A 20480-nucleotide genomic window follows, 5' to 3' on the forward strand; every position below is an offset into this window, starting at 1 on the left:
CCGGCTACTCGGAAGGCTGAGGCGGAAGGATCGCTGGATCCCAGCAGGTCGAGGCTGCAGTGGCTGGGAGCGGCCACTGCATGGGCGACAGAGTGAGAATCCAACTCAAAAAAAAAAAAGACCAATGTGGGCAACTTGGTGAGACCTTGTCTCTACAATAAATAAAAAAATAAGCCAGGTATGGTAGTGCACGCCTGTAGTTCCAGCTACATGGACGGCTGAGGTGGAAGAATCACCTGAGCCCAGCAGGAGAGGCTGTGGTGGCCGTGAGCGTGCCACTGTACTCCAGTCTGGCAACAGAGTGAGAATCTGACTCAAAAAAAAAAAAAGAAAGAAAAGAAAATGAACATGTTGTGCCTTTTGTTCTCATTCAGCCTCAGGCTCCAGACTCTCGTAATCCCCAACCAAACCAAGAGTAGAAAAGTTCAAAATTCTCCAGGTTGCTCATTTATTCCCAGAAGTTGCTCTATACCACCAGTGGCATAATTTAAAGTGAAACTGTTTCACACTTTTCAGTGGGTAAGAAACAACCTGCCTCCTACCTCCAGTTCAAGATTAACAAGCAAGAGCCAGCACGTTCCCAGTGTCATTAATTTGTTTATTTATCTCCTATAGGCTCAGCTCTCTGCACTCCATCAGTCATCAAAGAAAACCAACAAGATCAAGAGAATGTTGGAGGAGAAAAGCCAAGGGGTAGTGGGAGACTAAACCCATAGCCATGAACATCAGGAAAACAGGAAGAATGAAGGCTCAGTGGGGAAGCACAGAGGCAAACTTCAGTCAAGACCCTCCCCAGTGGGAATATCGACTTCAAGCTAAGAAGCTCACAAAAGGGCTAGATATTTAGATGATCTTCCCTGTGTCAGGTGGGTGTTAGGAAACCTCATCAAAAAGGGCTACATTTCTAGAGGGATGGCTCCTCAGTAAGGGAAACAGGGTTTTATGTTTGTTTGTTTTTTGAATCGGGGTTGCACTCATCATCCAGACTGAAATGCAGTGGCATGACCATGGTTCACTGCAGCCTCAACCTCCTGAGCTCAAGACGAGATCTCACTATGTTACCCAGGCTGGAGGGAAACAGGGTTTTGATGTAAATATGATCGTGAAGGGCTAGCATTCTATGATGTCTTCAAGGTAAATTTCCTAGGTCACTTGTATTCCCCATATGCTGAATTGCCTAGAAGAAAGACAAGAAGTTTGGGTGGCCTTGTCTGCTCTCCTCAGGCAGAGAGATGTGTCCAGCCAAGCTTTATGTGCCTAGCCAGAACACAAGCCCAGGAGTTTCTAGACATATCTGCGAGCCAGAGGTTTCAGATGCTCACTCAGCAATCATGGAGCCACTCCTGCCCGGCAGAGCACTGGGAGTGTCAGGTTCAGCTTCTCCAAAAGTACAGTGGGGGAGAGGGATTGTTTTCAGTAAAAAAAAAGAAATTACACCAGAAACAAGTTCAAGTTCAGAACTCGAGAGGAGAGGACCCTGAAGCAATTTTTAAAATATTAGTATCTATATCAGGGTGCCAAAAAAAATGTATACACAGTTTAAGAAAGGTTATCTATATATTACGTAATAGTTCTCCATAATCAGAAATGTCTAGATGCAGATGGTAACCACTTTGAGCACCACCTCTTTTTTATTTTTTTTATTTTTTGAGTCAGAGTCTCACTCTGTCACTAATGGCATACTCATGGCCACTGCAGCCTCGACTTGCCGGGCTTAGGCGATCCTTCCGCCTCAGCCTTCCAAGTAGCTGAAACTACAGGCATGTACCACCACACCCGGCTAATTTTTCTTGATTTATTGTATAGACGAGGTCTCGCCAAGTTGCCCACGCTGATCTAGAACCCATGGGCTCAGGCAATTCTCTCACCTCGGCCTCCCAAAGTGCTGGGATTATAGGGAGAGCCACTGTGCCTGAGCACCCCTTACAATTGGAGAAGTAAAACATAACTTGTATTCATCTTTTAATTTTAATACAGTTTTTTCCCTTTCTTAAAATATGTATACATTTTTTTAGCACCCTCTGTATTTATGAGTAAGACTTGTCTATTTATATTTGCCTCATAAATTGAACTGGAAAATGTTCCCTCCCCCTCTTCTCTAGAAATGTATGTCTGGTATGGAAGCCAGCCTTCAAGGTGGTACCAGTGATCCTCTCCCCATCCACGGTGATGTCAAGACTGATCTGTGTAACCAACAGAATACAAGAGAAGCAACCGTGTGACTTCTGAGGTTAAGTCATAAAGGCAATGCAGCTTCTGTCAGGCCTCCCACAGCATGAGAACAGATAACTCAGTGTAGAGACCAATGTGAAGACCCACTAGTGGACACCAATGTGCCAACAAGGTAAGATATCCCTGAAATGACTACTCCGGGCCATTCTATGACCTCAACCACAGCTGACATCTGACTACAATCTTGTGAGAGATCCCGTGCCAAAACGACCAAACAGAACTCTTCCTGAAGTCCTGAGTCACAAAAATTATGAGATAATAAATGATTTTTGTTGTTTTAAACCACTACATAATGAATGATTTGTTATGTAGCAACAGATAACAGGCCAGGCATGGTAGCTCACGCCTGTAATCCCAACATTTTGGGAGGCTGAGGCAGGAGGATTGCCTGAGCTCAGGGATTTGAGACAAGCCTGGACAACTTGGCAAGACCATGTACCTACAATAAATCAAAAACTTAGCCAGGCTTGGTGGTGTGCATGTAGTTTCCAATACTTGGAAGGCTGAAGGGGAAAGATCATCTGAGCCCAGCAGGTTGAGGCTATAGCACTCGAGAATGTGCCACTGTACCCCAGTCTGGGTGATAAAGTAAGATTCTGACTCAAAATACATATATACTCATTATTATGCAACAGATTTTCTAATTTCTACTACCATTTGTTCTTTGAAACATGGATTGAGAAGGGTTTCTTAATTTCCAAACACATGGGATTTTCCAGTTATCTTTATGTTATTTATTCTAACCTCAACTGCATTATGATCAAAGAACATTCTCTGTGTTATTTCAATCCTTTCAAATATGGAGACTTGCTTTAGGAAGTAGTATATAGTCAACTTTAATAAATATTCTGGGCCGGGCTTGGTGGCTCAGCCCATAATCCCACGCTTTGGGAGGCTGAGGTGAGTGAACTGCCTGAGCCTGCGAGTTCGAGACCCGCCTGGGCAACTTGGCAAGACCTCATCTCTACAATAAATCAAAAATTAGCCGGGCATGGTAGCACGTGCCTGTAGTTCCAGCTATTTGGAAGGCTGAGGCAGAAGGATTGCCAGAGCCCAGCAGGTTGAGGCTGTGGTGGCCGGGAGCGGCCACTGCACTCCAGTCTGGGTGACAGAGTAAGACTCCAATTCAAAAAATAAATAAATAAATAAATATTCTGAGTAAGTTTTATTTATTTATTTAATCGAATTAGAGTCTCACTCTGTCACCCAGGCTGGAGTGCAGTGGCACGCTCAACGGCCACCGCAACCTCGACCTGCTGGGCTCAGGCAATCCCGCTTCAGTCTTCCAAGTAGCTGGAACTACAGGCGTGCACTACCACGCCCAGTTAATTTTTTAATTTATTGTAAAGCCAAGGTCTCGCCATGTTGCTCAGGCTGGTCTTGAACCTGTGGGCTCAGGCAATTCTCTAGCCTCTGCCTTCCAAAGTGCTGGGATTACGGGAATGAGCTACCTCACACAGTACGAAGTTTTAAAAGATGTATTCTGGAGTTGTTGGGTGCAGTGTTCTATGTGTGTCCATTAGGTTTACGTCAATTATTTGTTCACACAGTCTATATCCTCACTAAATTTTGTCTTATTGTATCAATCACTGAGAAATCACACTATTATAAATCTATTTCTCCTTGTACTTCTGTTAATTTACATATCATTGAAGCCTTGATACTAGATGCATTTAACTTAATATTGGTATAACCTCCTGGTAAATTGAAACCTTTATCGGTATGAATTGACTTTTTTATGTCTAAAAATACATTCTGGCTAAAAGTCTATTTTGTCTGAAATCAGCATACTACAGAAGTTATGCATTTGCTTCTGCCAGGGATCTGGGGCCCTACCAGTTGAGACCACTTTAAACTAAGTTCATGGTTTGAGGGCTTTTGGATCTCCTAAATTGTGTGAGTTTGGGCTACATAACCTTATGAGAACCAGCTTACAGTTTTAACTTCTCAAGGCCCTTTTCTACTTTGCTCAGTGCCAAGGCAACTGGGGACAGGGAGATGGAACGGGTTTTTTTCTAGTTCATCCTAAGTGGACAGTCCTCTCTGAAGTATAGTTATGTCACACCTTTGATAGGTTTGGGCATTAATTTTGCATATACCCCCAGCACCCAAAGTTCATATTCTCTTAGTTGAGCAAAAGCCCTCAAGGCAAAAGCAGTTTCAGTGTTCATCTTATCTCTTTGAGTTCCCAATTTCACTTCTACTTTGTTGACTTTTTGGTGTTTAAGACATTTTTATTCAGGTCTGGCACGGTGGCTCACATCTATAATCCCAGCGCTTTGGGAGGCCAAGGGGAGAGGACTGCCTGTGCCCATGGGTTCGAGACCAGACTGGGCAACTTGGCGAGACCTCATCTCTACAATAAATCAAAAAATTAGCCAGGTGTGGTGGCATATGCCTGTAGTTTTAGCTACTTGGAAGGTTGAGGCTGAAGAATCACCTGAACTCAGCAGGTCGAGCCTGCGGTGGCCGTGAGCTTGTTACTGCACTCCAGTCTGGGCGACAGAGTAAGACTCCAACTCAAAAAAAAAAAGACATTTTTATTCAGCATTTTAAGATATTTCAACAGAAAGGCTAATCTATACAACCTAGCCCATCTATTACTAGAAAAGGAACTGTGCCTTTGCTTATGAAAAGAGGAGATGAATAGTCCAGTGTGATGGTGTACCTGCAGTCTATAGTTCCAGGTACTTGGGAGGCTGAGGCAGGAGGAACACTTGAGGCCAGGAGTTAGAGTACAGCCTGGGGCAATATAGTGAGTAGAGTGCCCATCTCCAATTATCTCTTCAAAAAAAAAACCAGCTAGACCTGGTTCATATCCCAGTTATGTCATTTTTTATTCTATTATTCACTTTCAAATCCACGGCAACTATCATTTAAAAAATAACAATAAAACAACTTACTTTATAAGACTGTTGTGAGAATTAAATTATAATAGCATACAAAGTTTGACAACTGGTAAGCACTCAAATTCTGGTTGCTTTTCTTCCTCTAAGAGTACTGTTGAACAATATGTATGTATCTTTCTTTCTTTTTTTTTTTTTTTTGAGTTGGAGTCTCACTCTGTCGCCCAGGCTGGAGTGTAGTGGCACACTCACAGTCATCCCAGCGTCGACCTGCTGGGCTCAGGCAATCCCTCCACCTTAGCCTTCCAAGTAGCTGGAACTTAGGCACATGCTACCACGTCCAGCTACCCTATTTATCATTCAAAGTCCAAGTGAAATGTTAATTCCCCTTCTAGCCGCTTCACCTCTAACATCAGAATCAAGAGCTTCCTTCCTACTTTGTTCCACCTTTATTATATTTATCACACTGTTCCATAATTACTGCTGACTTCTTTAATTGGACCCTAGACCTGAGTTCCTTGACGGCAGGGATTGTGTTTTATTCATCTCTATATCCCTAATGCCCCAGTAACTGTTTAAGGAACTGAAATTTAATCAATTCACCCTATTCTCATAATTTCTAGGAGAACTACAAAGAATTCACAATAAACTATCTGCTACCGAACCCTTTAGACAAGGGTCTCCTTTCTCACTTAAGTCAATAGTATTCATCTTCACATGTGTGTGACTGGCTTGAGTGTGGAAGAGGTAATATAACAGACATGAGCCTGCAGTCTTTAAAAGGCCTGTCTCCAAGATCAGCCTTTGGCTGGCATCTGGGAACTTGGTTTCCGCCATCCCCTAAAACGGATGATTCAATGTGTCTAAACTGTACTTACAAACAATGTGACTTATGGAGAACATCAGCTTTCCTTCCTAGAAAGGAATCTGGAATTTTGGTATATGTAAGTAAAGGTTACCTAACTACCTGGCCTCCGTAAAAACCATGGGTACTCAATCACCAGCGAGTTTCCCTAGATAGAAACATCACACATATTACTGCATTTTTCATTGCTAGAGAAAGAAACATGCCAAGTATTCCCTCCCAGGAGAGAAAAAGGATAAGGAGGCCTGTGCATGGACTTATCCAGACACCACCTGTGCTTTTTTCTCTTTGCTGATCCTGTCCTGTATATGTTAGCTGTAACAAAACTTAGTTATCAGTTCAACTATATTGTAAGTCCCATGAATCCTTCCAGCAAATCACATTGGAAGGTACTGGGGACCCCCAAAACTATGTGTATTTTTATTTCATTTTTTAAATCTTTATTTATTCATTTATTTGAGTCGGAGTCTCACTCTGTCACCAGTCTGGAGGGCAGTAGCACACTCATGGCCATCGCAGCCTCAACCTGCTGGGCTCAGGCAATCCTTCCACCTCAGCTTTCCAAGTAGCTGGAACAACAGGTATGTGCCATCACACATACCCGGCTAATTTTTTTATTTATTGTAGAGACACGGTCTCACCAAGTTACCCAGGCTGGTCTCGAACCCTTGGGCTCAAACAATCCTCTCACCTCAGCCTCCCAAACTGCTGGGATTACAAGCATGAGTCACCACGCCAGGAACATTTTTACTTTAAAAAAACAATCTAGGATCCAATCAAGGCTTATATATTTCACTTGATTACCAAACCTATAAATAAACCTACAATTTTATTTATTTTTCAATACATGCCAGCTATCTTGTAAAATGTATCATATTCTGGATTTGTCTGGACATTCCTTCATGCTAATCATTTATTGACAAAAATATTTCACAGGTGATGAGGGTACTTATAGCATCATAAGAGGAAGCCCATATGATTAGAAGGTGATGCTAACTTTGATCAGTTAGTTGAGAAGGTGACAGAACTCTCTACTATAGAGGCACACTTTTCCCTCTGTAATTAGTAAGAAATCTAATAATATAATCTGCTGTTTCTTAACAGTACCCATTCACCAATGGCACTGTCATCCATTGTTAATCCTCACCTGATTCAATTTTACATTGGAGTCTACAAATTTATATTATAATTATCTTTTTTTCTTTTTTTTTTTCCGAGTTGGAGTCTCACTCTGTCACCCAGACTGGAGTGCAGTGGCATGCTCCCTGCCACCGCAGCCTCGACCTGCTGGGCTCCAGAGATCCTTCCGCCTCAGCCTTCCAAGTAGCTGGAACTACAGGCGTGTGCTACCACGCCCAACTAATTTTTGATTTATTGTACAGATGAGGTCTCGCCAAGTTGCCCAGGCGGATCTCGAACCCGCAGGTTCAGGCAATCCACTCACCTCAGTCAGCCTCCCAAAGTGCAGGATTACAGGCTGAGCCACCGAGCCCGACTTATATTATAATTTTCTAATTCAATCATTCCTTTTTCATGTTTTAGCTAGCATTCTTCTGCATAAAAAAATACTTTTCTATTTTTTCTTTTCTCCTTCTTTTTCTTCTTTTTATTGAAATTTTTATTGAGATAATTATGATTCACATGCAGTTCTAAGAAATGATACTGAAAGTCCCTTGCATGCTTTGCCCAGTTTCATCCAATGAAAACTTTTTACAAAACTATAGTATAATGTCAAATCAGGATACTGACATGATACAATCCATCTATCTCATTCAGATTTCCCAGGTTTTACTTGTGTTCCTTTGTGTGTATGTTCATGTGTATTGTGTATGTCTGTTTGTGACGTTCTACACAACTTTATAACAGGTATAGGTTCATCTATCCACCATCACAGTCAAGTTATTGTACAGTACCAGACCCTTCATGCAGTCCTTTTCTAGCCAGTTCCTGCCTCACTCTCCCAACCTGCACCCTGGTCTTCTGTATTTCTTTTTTATTTTCATTTATTTGGTTTTTTTTGAGTTGGGGTCTCACTCTGTTACCCAGGCTGGAGTGTAATGGCACGATTACAGCTTTCCACAACCTTGACCTCCTGGACTCAGACAATCCTGCTTCAGCTTCCCGAATAGTTGGGACCATAAGCATGTGCCACCACATCTGGATAATTTTTTTTTTGGTAGTGTTGCCCACGCTGGTCTCAAACTCCTGAGCACAAACAACCCTCCCTACCTCGGCCTCCCAAAGTGCAGGAATTATAGGCCATGAGCCACTGCACTTGGCCTTAGATTTTATCTTTGAATGTTAAAACATGCACATTGTTCAAAAGTTAAACATTATAAAAAGATTTCCTCTAACACTTACTCTCAAACCCATCCTCCTTATATCACATTCCCACTCCCCACCTATAGGTAATCATTTCACTTATTTCTGGTTTATCTTTTCTCTACGTGTGTGTTGCAAAAATAAGCAAATATATTCATATATTCTTATTTTTCTTTTTCTAAATCAATCCTTACCAATTCACAAAGATCTTACTCATTGTTTTTATAGCTGCATTGTACACAATTGAGTGTATGCAGCAGTTTGTATCCTGCTCTAAGTCTCCTTTTTGGGACATAAACAATTTCAAAGAATACCAATCAACCTCAGGCTACTCTGAGATCATGGTAAAATGAAACAAAACAAGAACATTGCTTACATTTGTCTAATGACAGGCCACTTATGCCACCCACAAAATACCCAATCGCAGATTTGTCCCCATTAGCTGATAACATCTAATCTAAAGTAAACCTCTACTTCCTCAGACCCTCCAGCAATCACCCAACCAAAACCCAAGTCCTATGACAAGTCCTTTCTAAGACATTCTAACTAACACACTACATGTTTCCCCATGGTGTGTATTCTACCTCACTGAAACAAGCAATAAGCCTAGCTTGTGTAACTACAAGGCGTGTTTCTCCTGGTCTTTGGTTGCACGGCATTGACAGTTTAAATAAGTCTAAAAGACATCTTCCTTTTTCTTTTTCTTTTTTTTTTTTTTTTTTTGCCTTGGAGTCCCACTCTGTTGCCCAGGCTGGAGTGCAGTGGCATGCTCACGACCACCACAGCCTCAACCTGGTGGGCTCAGGCTATCCTTCCACCTCAGCCTTCCAAGTAGCTGAAACTACAGGCGTGTGCCACCACGCCCAGTTTATTTTTTGACTTATTGTTGAGACGAGGTCTCACCAAGTTGCCCAGGTGGTCTTAAACCCCTGAGCTCAGGCAATCCTCTCGCCTCAGTCTCCCAAAGTGCTGGGATTACAGGCTTGAGTCACTGTGCCCAGCCTAATAAATAAAAAAATATTCAGAGTAATAAGACAGCATGTATCATAGTTTAGCCAGCAGAATTTTTCTCCCTTATAGTACATAAAATAATGATGCATTTTGCAATCAATTAAGTCTAAATATCATAAAATCCTATTTTCACCCAGACTACCGCCCTAAACTCTGCATTTGTATGGTTACATAACTATTTCACATTTCTACACGGAAACTGTTTAAAACAAGAGTCTCAAACTAGTATGGCCAAAGGGGACTCTTGATTTTGGTCCCTGAACCTCTTCTCCAGTATTAACCATTTCAGTAAACCTGTACCATCATCTACTCTGTGCTTAAGCCAAAATTTTAGGACTAGTTGTTGATTCTTTTATCTCCCTCCCCAACACGAAATTCATCAATGCCTGAGGCCCCCTCCAAACATGCCACAAATCTGTTCCTGGCTCTCCATTCCCACTGCCATCCCTAGACTGGGGATCCTACCTCTCACCCACACTACTGTAACACCCTCTCTAAATGCTCTTCCAGATTTCACTTTTGCCCCTCCAGAATCCAGAGCAGCCAGAATAATCTTTTTAAGACTCAAATGCTATGAAGTCACGTCTCTGCTTAAAACTCTTTAATGGTTTCCCATGGCTCTTATAATAAAACCCAAGCTCCCTACCATGGCAACAAAGCCCTACATGACCCACATCTTGCAACCCCTTCTACCTCATCTTCTTCTAACTTTTTCCTCATTCCCTACACTCCAAACATACTAATACTTTTTCTGCTCCTGCTCTTCCCTCAGCTTTCTGCATAGTTCATTTTATCCTTCAAGTTTCACTTAGCTTGAATATCACCTCCTCAATGAAGTCTTCCCTGACCACTATATGTAAAACAGCCTCTATCAGTTACTCTCTATTTCACCACTTCCTTGTTTCCCTCTTAACATTGACCCAGGTAATTATTTATTAACTTACCTATTGACTGTCTCCCTCCACCTAAAGGTAGTGTCTTTATGTGTGCTGCTCACCACTGAATATCTAGTACTTTGCAATGTGCCTGTGAGTGCTCAATAGTTACCTAATTATTTAATCTACTGCTTTATGTGTGTTTTTGTATTGTAGTAATACACAGCTTAGATTAGACTTGTTGAGTTTTTTTATGAAATATTTAAAGCAATCAACCAAACACAGAAAAACATAGCAAATACCACTCCACTGATCACTGTTAGTATTTTGCTTTATTTGCCTCTGCTTTTTAAAAAAGTAATAAAACAGGTAAGGATACAGTTACAAAATTACTCAATCCTACTGTTCTCTCTCCCCTAAAAACCACCCCACCCTCATAGGTAACCACTATGCTAGAATTGGAGTTTGTCATTTCCACTGTATTTCTTTTTCACTTACAACAGGTTGGGTATTCATAACAATATACAGTCATACTTTACATGCTACATAAATAGTTTATACTGCTTATAGCATTCCTCAACTTACCTTTTTAAAAAAATTTTTTGGGGGTATGATAACTTTTTTTTAATTTTAAAGATATGGGGTACAATTCAGGGTTAGATATACAAATGTTCATTATGCAGGTACCCTTGTTGATGAGGTGTGTCCCTCCCTCCCCTGGCAGTTTCCTTTCCCTCACTGCCAATCCTACCCCCCTCAACTTACTTTTTACTTGATATAGTTCTAAGCTTTAATTCTATAGCCAGAGATGGTTTCTGTTTCCTTCATTTTAACTGTTGTACAGTGTGTCATTGTATAAATACACCACAGTTTACCCATTCTCCTGCTGATAAAAATTGAGGCTGTTTTCAATTACTCGCCACAATGAACATTCTAGTTCCTTGTGCATATATGTAAGAGCTTCTCTAAGGAGCAAAATTTCCAAGTTATAAGAAAATACACATCTCCAGCTTGACTAGGGTCAAACTGTCCTCCAAATCAGCTATACCAATTAATACTCCCACCAAGTATATAAAAAATGACCGACCTCTGAACATCCTCACAAACAGTTGGTCATATCCAACTTTTTCATTTTTCCCAATTAAATGTGAGAAATGTGCCCACTGGGCCGGGCACAATAGCTCACACCTATAATCCAGAACTTTGAAAGGTTGAAGCAGGAGAATTGCTTGAGTCCAGGAGTTCAAGACCAGCCTAGGCAACATAGAAAGACCGCATCTCCACAAAAAATAAAAAAAATTAGCCAGGCACGGTGACACATGCCTGGAGTCCCAGCTCTCAAGAGGCTGAGGCAGGCCAAGTATGGTGGCTCATGCCTATAATTCCAGTATTTTGGGAGGCTGAAGTGAGAGAACTGCCTGAGCCCATGGGTTCAAGACCAGCCTGGGCAACTTGGCGAGATTTCACCTCTAAAATAAATCCCCAAAAAATTAGCCAGGCATGGTGGCGCGTGCCTGTAGTTCCAGCTTTGTGAAAGGTTGAAGTGGAAGGATCACCTGAGCCCAGCAGGTGGAGGCTGTGGTGGCCGTGAGTGTGCTACTGCACTCCAGCCTGGGCAACAGAGTGAGACTCCATCTGGAAAAAAAGAAAAAGAAAAAGGCTGATACTGAAGAATCGCCTGAGCCCAGGAGGTTAAAGCTGCACTGAGCTTTGATTGTGCCACTGCACTCCAACCTGGACAACAAAATGAGATCCCGACTCAAATAAAATAAAATAAAATAAAATAGTGTCAGCTGAATGTGCTGTCAACCAAGATTGCTTGTTCCATTTACAGAACACAGGCAGAGTTGATTTAGCATAATTCATAAGGACCTTAGGATCTGCAGAATGGTAAATGAGCAATGGCCTCAACTTAAGTCATCACCGCATTAGCCCCTACCAAGAGAGTCAGCCTGTCCTCTGAAGCATTAAGGTCAGACGTTGACTTCTCTCTAGCTATGAAAGCCTAGATGGCATCTTCTTCCAGTAAAAGGCTATTTTGTCTACACAGAAAATCCGTTGTTTAGTATAGTCCCTCCATCAATTACCTAAGATCGTCTAGAGAACTTGCTGCAATTTCTCCATCAGCACTTGCTGCTTCACCCTACACTTTCTTTTTTTTTGTTTGTTTTTTGAGTTGGAGTCTCACTCTGTTATCCAGGCTGGAGTGCAATGGCATGCTCATGGCCACGGTAGCCTCGACCTGCTGGACTCAGGTGATCCTTCTGTCTCAGTATTCCTGTACTGGAACTACAGGCACGCGCCACCATGCCTGGCTAATTTTTTTGATTTATTGTAGAGATAAGGTCTTGCCAAGTTGCCCAGGCTGGTCTCAAACCTGAGCTGAGGCAATCCTCTCATCTTGGCCTCCCAAAGTGCTGGGATAATAGGTGTAAGCCACTGCGCTGGCCTTCACCCTGCACTTTCAAGTTATGAAGCCGACTTCTTTCCTTAAACCTCACAAGCCAATCTCTGCTAGATTCAACATTTTTTCTGCAGCTTCCTCATCTCCTTCAGCCTTCATAGTATTAAGAGAGTTAGTGTCTCGCTCTGGGATAGGCTTTGACTTAAGGGAATGTTGTGGCCGGTTTGATCTTCTATTCAGACCACTCACACTTTCATTTCAGGAATAAAGCTGTTTTGCTCTTATCATTTGTGTATTTACAGGAGTAGCATTTTTAATTTCCTTCAAGAATTTTTCCTAGCTGGGCTCGGTGGCTCAACCTGTAATCCTGCGCCTTGGAAGGCTGAGGTGAGTGGATTGCCTGAGCCCGCGGGTTCGAGATTCGATTGGGCAACTTGGTGAGACCTCATCTCTACAATAAATCAAAAAATTAGCTGGACGTGGTAGCGCACACCTGTAATTCCAGCTACTTGGAAGGCTGAGGCGGAAGGATCACAGGAACCCCAGCAGGTCGAGGCTGCAGTGGCCGGAAGTGGCCACTGCACTCCAGTCTAGGCGACAGAGACTTCAACTCAAAAAAAAGAATTTTTCCTTTGCATTCACAGCTTGGCTAATTGGTACAAGAGGCCTAGCTTTCACCTTATCTTGGCTTTCAACATGCCTTCCTCACTAAGCTTAACCATTTTTAGCTTTTGATATAAAGTCAGAGATGTGCAACTCTTCTTTTAACTTGAACACTTAGAGGCCACTGTAGGCTTATTAATTGGCCTAATTTCAAAACGATTGTGTCTCAGGGGATAAAGAGGCCCAAAGAGAAGAAGAGAGAGATGGAAGAACAGGCCAGTCAGAGCAGTCAAAACATACACATGTACTGATTAAGTTTATCATCTTATTTAGGTACATTTCACGGTGCCCCAAAACAATTACAATAGTAATATCATAGATCACTGATCCCAGATTACCATAACAGATAAAATAGCAATTTAAAAGTCTGAAGCATTGCAAGAATTACCAAAAGGTGACACAAATATGAAGTGAGCACATGCTGCTGAAAAAGTGGTGCCAATACAGTCATTTGCCACAGGATTGCCACAAACCTTCAATTTGTAAAATATACACTATCTGCAAAACACACTGAAATGAAGCACAATAAAGACCATAATTGAGGTTAAACATCATTTCAGACTTTTTGGCCATTCTTATTTCCTTTTATGCTGAACTATTTATATTTTCTGCCCCTTTTCTATTGGGTGATATGTCTTTTTCTTATTGATCTTTAGGTGTTCTTTAAACATTCAAGATACTAGTCCTCTCTCAGTGATATGTGCTACAAGTGTCTTCTTCAAATTTGTCTTAAATTTGTCAGTCTTGTCTTTAGGGTTTGTGCTTTATGTGTCTTACTTAAGACATTCTTCTCTATTCCAATATCATAGTCCCCTATGTTTTCTTTTAGTAGCTTTGCTTTATGCTTTTAGGTCATTAATCCACCTAAAACTGATCTCTGTTTACAGCAAAGGCAGGATCTTATTTTATCCCTTTGCCATTTGAATTACCAATTGTCCCAATACAATTTCCTGAATGAGCCATCCTCTCCATTAATCTGTAAAACCACCTGTGGCACCATAAGTTTTCAGATGTGGATAGGTCTGCTAATAGACTCTATTCTGTTCCACTGCTCTTTGTGTCTATCCCTTTCATCTAAGGTTTAGTATCACAATCATAATAATCCCTCACACCTGAACAGCACAATAGAATGTACAAAAGCACTTTCAAATCCATTATCCAATCCAAACCTCAAAATGGTCCTGTGAATTAGGTGCTATTATTCATATTTACCTGAATGAAGAGACTGAGACTCATAAAGGTTAAGTGAATCATGATCACCAGAGAGTGAATGGAAGAGTGAAGACACAACCTCATGTCTTCAGTTACTACTCTTTCCACCAGACTCTTAGGTAGGGACAAGAACAATAACTTCAAATAGCTCCAAGAGTAGCTATGTACTTTGTTCACAACCACCAATAAACAAATACTTTAACCACTATGATTGTTGGGACAAACCGTCCATTATGCTCATCCTGAAAGTAACCTTGCCCCAGCAGCCTCTCAACTATTGCTCACCTCAAGCACAGACAACGCACTGTGCAAGTCCTGACTGCCCACCACCCTTCTTCACATCAGCAGTGGCTTCTCACCAGGCACTAGCCCTGCAGCTCCAAAGACAGAATGGAGATGTAAAACTTCATAGCTCCTGTGCCAGGAGGAAGGCAGAGAGGCAGCTGATGCCCCCAAACTGGAACTCAACATTTTGAAACTCACACTTACACATAAGCTGTAAACACACTATAGAAAGCAGGGAGTGGTGGAGAGCTGTCCAGCAACCCCGCATCTGGCTTAATGACAGACAAGAGTAGGTACTCCATAAACTTTTTTTTCTTGAGTCTGAGTCTCACTCTGTTGGCCAAGTTGGAGTGCAGTGGCATGCTCATGGCCACCGCAGCCTTGACTTGCTGGGCTCAGGTGATCCTTCTGCCTCAGCCTTACAAACAGCTGGAACTACAGGCATGCGCCACTACACCCAGCCAATTTTTTTTTTTTTGAGTTGAAGTCTTACTCTGTCACCCAAGCTGGAGTGCCATGGCACACTCATGGCCACTCCAGTGTCGACTACCTGGGCTCCAGCGATCCTTCCGCCTCAGCTTTCCAAGTAGTCAGAACTACAGGCACGCGCTACTGCGTCCAGCTAATTTTTTTATCTATTGTAGAGACGAGGTCTCACCAGGTTGCCCAGGCTGGACTCGAACCCGCAGGCTCAGGCAATCCACTCGCCTCAGTCTCCTAAAGTGCTGGGATTATAGGCTGAGCCACTGAGCCTGGCCTAACTTTTTGTGGAGCCAAGGTCTCACCAAGTTGCCCAGGCTGGTCTCGAACCCCTAGGCTCAGGTAATCCTCTTGCCTCCACCTCCCAAAGTGCTGGGATTACAGGCATGTGGTTTTTATTGAACAAATAAATGAATTGCTTCATCCTGAGGTGAACCACTGGTTTCAACAGGCCCTCCATAGAGCAATCAATCAATACATTTAAAAAAGAGCTGCCCTTGACATTCTGAAGTGGGCTTAGCACTCACAGCTATTCTCCTTTCGGACTTGAACCATCTCACAGAATACCAGCCTCAGACAATGTTATCCTGAAACCTTGATAAAATGAGACAAGATCACTTCATAATAAGCACAGACAAACAGATAATGGCAATGCCACCCACAAAATACCAAACACTCTTGGCCATAATGAGTGATTGCTACTTCTCTACCAATTCAGTTTCATTCTTTAATTCTTGTTCTAGTCTCTCCTCTCTAAAGATTTATTCAGATACCCAACCACAGAATTGCCCATGTTTTCTGACAGCATCTAATTTAAAGTGAACACCTGCTTCCTTAAACCCTCCCTTCCCTCAATCACCAACACCCAAATTCTATGATCGGTTCTAACACCCTCCTAATGAGACACCAATGAGACACCCCAGGGCTCCCCATGGAGTATCTCCCTTGCTGCAATGAGTAATAAACCCAACTTATTTAACTACAGGTGGGTCCTTGGTGGTCTTTTTAGGGCACTGACATGGTATAAGTCAGACATTACAAGTGTCTAAAAGTTCATGCCTTACTCTTTCCAGAAAGTTCTCCCAGTCTCAGTTTGACAGGACTAATTCTCATTTCTGGAAGTCATCTCTAACTAAGTGAAAGAGAAGTAACAAATTCCTTTAACACCAGGGACCTGGGTCAACATCCAATTCCAATTCTACCAATAAGCATACTCATGAACAAAACGTTTTGTTTCTATAGGCTAAATATGCTTCCTTCTAGATATTATATCCTTGGAAAGCTGAGTCTGTATGACTCATCCTCGTAAATCTGTACTATCTTACATGTGTTAGAGGATTTCTTTTATGAATGGTAGTAACATGTTGCTTTTAAACGGTAGTTAAAATGGATGCCTCAGAACTATGGAAACCCCATAAAAATAAAAAACTCAACTAGGGGGAAAAAACTTATTTTTCCCCAAAATTAAAAAAAAAAAAAAAGAATTTATATCTTCAAAAGAACATTTCTTTTTTCTCCACCATAACATTTTTAAACCATTATATATTTCAAATATATGCCTCCATACTTATAAATATACCAAATACAATTAACATCATGTGTTCATGTTTCTTAACTAAGAGGTTTACATCTTTCAAGAAAAATATAAATATAGTGCATTTTTTCACTTGTTCAACCAATTTCCATTTCTTTTCATCATCCCCCTCATTTCCCCTAAAAACACCTTGCCTGCTATGTCTTCAAAAATATCTCAGAATATTCTATCCTAAACACATGATAGCCATCTTAGCCATCTAGAGAGGGCAGAGCCTGAGTTTATTTCATTTGGTCTACATACTGCTTAACTAAATAATTAAAGAGACTATCACAACACATGTCCTGTACTTTTTTATTGATTGCTGGAAGAACCTTTCTAGATAGAGACTTTGATCCCCACCTACAAAAGATTTTATTTTTTCCTATTAAAGCATCCTAGAGCAAAGGGAGACATATGGATAAATGGAGAACATTTCTCTATACTCTGACGCCGAAGTATAATTCAGTCAGGTTTAACACATTAAATGACACACCATGCAATGTCATAGACTACTTAGAGGCTTTCCGGTCAGTATTGTTTTCATCTTTCAACATGATAACAGTTCTTATTCCAGAAGCAAACATTCAAGTCAACACTCAGAAAGTACCTATGTTTATCAAGACATTATGCCAGATGCAGTGACAGATCCAAGCAGATGCCTGATGCAGACGCAAAGGGTTAAGTGGCACAAAAGAGATTACAAAATGCAAGGAGAAGTCGGGAGTAAGGGTGACTGCAGAAAGAACATTCCAGACTTAAAACTCCAGCTCCTCAAAGACCAAGATCCTGGATAGTCTGGACAGAGACACGAGGGTACACAGGTGCTGAGTCTAGTGGAGGTGCACACTGAGGGCCCACCAGATCAAACATAAACGCTTAATGTAACTTGGGAAATTCTTAAGTTCTCCGTGCAACTCGACAAACCTGGGCTCACAGCTTCAAACCGGGGAGAAAAAATCTCTTCCTCATGATCTTGTGAATTTAGCAATTAACAGTAACGAGAATGATGTCCATCACTGAACCGTGGGGAGGCAGTGTGGGCCCCAGGCAGTGGTGGGCGAGCCTCGGTAACCTCCGACCGGCTGGACGTCTTGGGTGGGAGTTAGACTGCCAGCCCGGCCCAGTACTGTCGCCCTGCAACGCAGACCAGGGTTCAGTCAGCAAGGACGGGCTCACCCCACCCTTAGAGGGCCTTAGCCGACCCAAACCACGATGGCCAGGCACCCGGGCCGGGCTCGGGTTTCTTCAAGGTGCAGACTGCAACAAAAAGGCAGGGGCATCCCGAGGCCAGGCAGCCTGAGACTGGGCATCCCGAGGCCGGGATAACCCGAGGCCTGGGCAACCCGAAGCCAGGGGCATCCCGTGGCCAGGCAGCCGGAGACCGAGGCAACCCAAAGCCAGGGGCATCCCGAGGCCAGGCATCCCGAGGCCGGGGGCCTCCCAAGACCGGACGTCCCGAGGCAGAGGCAACCCGAGGCCAGGGGCATCCCGAGGCCAGAGAGCCTGAGACTGGGCAGCCCGAAGCAGGCGACGTCCCGAAGCCGGGGCATCCCGAGACCGGACATCCCGAGGTCGGGGACATCCCAAGACCGGGACATCCCGAGACCGGGGCACCCCCGAGACCGGGGCATCCCGAGGCCGGGTCATTTCGAGGCCAGGGCATCCCGAGGCCGGGGACAGTCTAAGGCCCGCGCGAGTCTCCCTGGGCACCGGCGGCCCCAGGGATCGTGCCAGGCCAGGACGACACGAGCCACCACAGGAGCGCCCGGAGCGCACCTCGGGTTCCAGGCGTCACCACAACCGGAGCCGGCCTTTACCTGCACGTCGCTCAGCTCCACGCGCAGATACAGCTCGCGGTGACGCTGAGCCCAGTAGACATGCGGCGTCAGCACCTGGGCCTCCATGGTCACGCTGCCGGGGCACCGGGAGGCTGGGTCGCTGCGCCTCACCTCGGGCGGAGCTCGGCTGGCGCGGGCCTCAAGCAGGCCTCCAGACCCCGGGCGGGCACCTCCACACGCCGCACTCTCGCCGGCCGCGCCTGCGCAGTGGCGAACCGGGGGCGGTGGCGGCGCGAGAAGGGACCAGGACGCCAGCGGAGGGGGCGGGGCGCGGGCAGGAAATGGGCGGGCTGGGGGCGGGCCCAGGAAGGGTGGGGGCGGGGCCCAAGCGGACTAGGGACAGGGGCGGGAAGGAGCGCCAGCACCGCTCTTCCCGCTGGTCTTCAAGGCGGTACTTAAACATAAACTCTAAAATAAAAATGTCTGCAGCCGGAGACTCCTAGGGGGCGATCCGCATGGAAACGGCTTGAAACTGGCTCTCGGGAAGGCCCCTCCTACCCTCTCCCTGAGCACCTGCTGTGTGCCTGGGCTTAAAACTGAGCGCGGGCGGCCGCGGCGAGGCATGGTCCTTGCGGCTGGGAATCTCTGTCCACTACCAGACACATCACAGACGAAACGAGGATAACAATGGGCTGGGGCCGAGGCGTGGGGACAGCGTGGAAGAGTGTTCCAAGGAGGGAGAATACGCTTGGAGACCGAGGATTTCCCCGTTGCCGCAGACCGTGTGCGAGGGTAGAAATGTCACACGGCGCCCTCCGGGGCAGCCACCAACACAGGAGCTCATGGGCACAGGACACGCGGGCGGCGAGATTCTAATTAATTTAGACAGTCACGTGACTGGTGGCTAGTCTATGGATAATGCAGGAGACAGCCTTTCTTAGAATAGGAAACTCGAACTAAGGACATTAACTTCTTGTTTAAACTGTCTTGTCTGTATCCCTTTCGTTCTCAAGTTTTTCCAAAGTGACGAATTTAATGAGAAGCAACATGTTTCTACGAAAACTAGAACTCTGACACAAAAACGGAACTTATAAATCAGCCCTGTTCGATCTATTTATTTAGCATTTATTAAGTAAATAAATTACTATTCATTTAGCAAAGTGATTCTGTTAAGCACCCACTGATTTAGCACAGGGACCCAGCAATGAAGAGAAATGGTGCCAGCTCTCAGGAAGCATTTAGATCAGGGTCATATAAAACGCAGAAAGTTTGTTTTTTTGGTTTGGTTTTGTTTTTGTTTGAGTCAAAGTAACTCTGTAACCCGGGTTAGACTCCAATGGCATGATTCTGGCTACTACAGCTTCAACCTGTTGGGCCCCAGCTACCATGGCCTCAACCTGTTGTGCTCAGGAGAACCTCAGCCTTACAAGTAGCTGGAACTACAGGCTGTACCACCTCACCCTGCTAATTATTTGATTTATTGTAGAGACAGGTCTCACCAAGTTGCCCAGGCTAGTCTCAAATCCCTGGGCTCAGGCAATTCTCTCCCCTCTGCCTTCCAAAGTGCTAGGGTGATAGGTGGGAGACAGCGCCTGGCTCCTAGAGAGCAGCGAATGTGCTGAGCTCACCAAGAGATATAAAGGTAGGAATTAAGGGCTGTGGGAACTATGGTTAGACATCCAGTAGCCAGTCCTTGAGAACTGGAAAGTGACACTTGAGGAGGAAGAAGCAGGTGGGGCAGAAGCAGCACAGGGCCCTGGTCCCAAGGTGGAGTGCCATGAGCAGATCTGCATGGAGGACAGAGGTCACCCGGAAAGGCGGGGTGTGGATTAGGAAAGTCTGCTTTGCTGAGGTGCTTACACTGCATCCCACAGACCCATGGGAGCCAAGGATGTTTGTTTAACTGGAGATAAAATCAAATGTGTGTTCAG

The 20480-nt window shown here is 44.0% G+C and overlaps 1 protein-coding gene across 2 annotated transcripts in view; it reads right to left on the reverse strand.

Annotated features, from left to right (window-relative positions):
* Positions 1–18823, reverse strand: part of HACD3 (3-hydroxyacyl-CoA dehydratase 3) — a 47253-nt gene extending 28430 nt beyond the window's left edge. Inside the window, exon 1 of one of the 2 annotated variants that reach the window (XM_008053113.1) lies at positions 18589–18823. In XM_008053113.1, coding sequence (XP_008051304.1) covers positions 18589–18675 — 87 coding nt within the window. In that variant the 5' untranslated portion in view covers positions 18676–18823. The remainder of the gene's footprint in view (positions 1–18588) is intronic. The other variant, XM_021709784.1, reaches the window with a different exon arrangement.
* Between the last annotated feature and the right edge of the window lie 1657 nt (positions 18824–20480).

This window comes from Carlito syrichta, unplaced genomic scaffold, assembly GCF_000164805.1.
Source record: "Carlito syrichta isolate Samal-C Ts95f unplaced genomic scaffold, Tarsius_syrichta-2.0.1 Scaffold73074, whole genome shotgun sequence".
Classification (NCBI taxonomy): domain Eukaryota; kingdom Metazoa; phylum Chordata; class Mammalia; order Primates; family Tarsiidae; genus Carlito; species Carlito syrichta.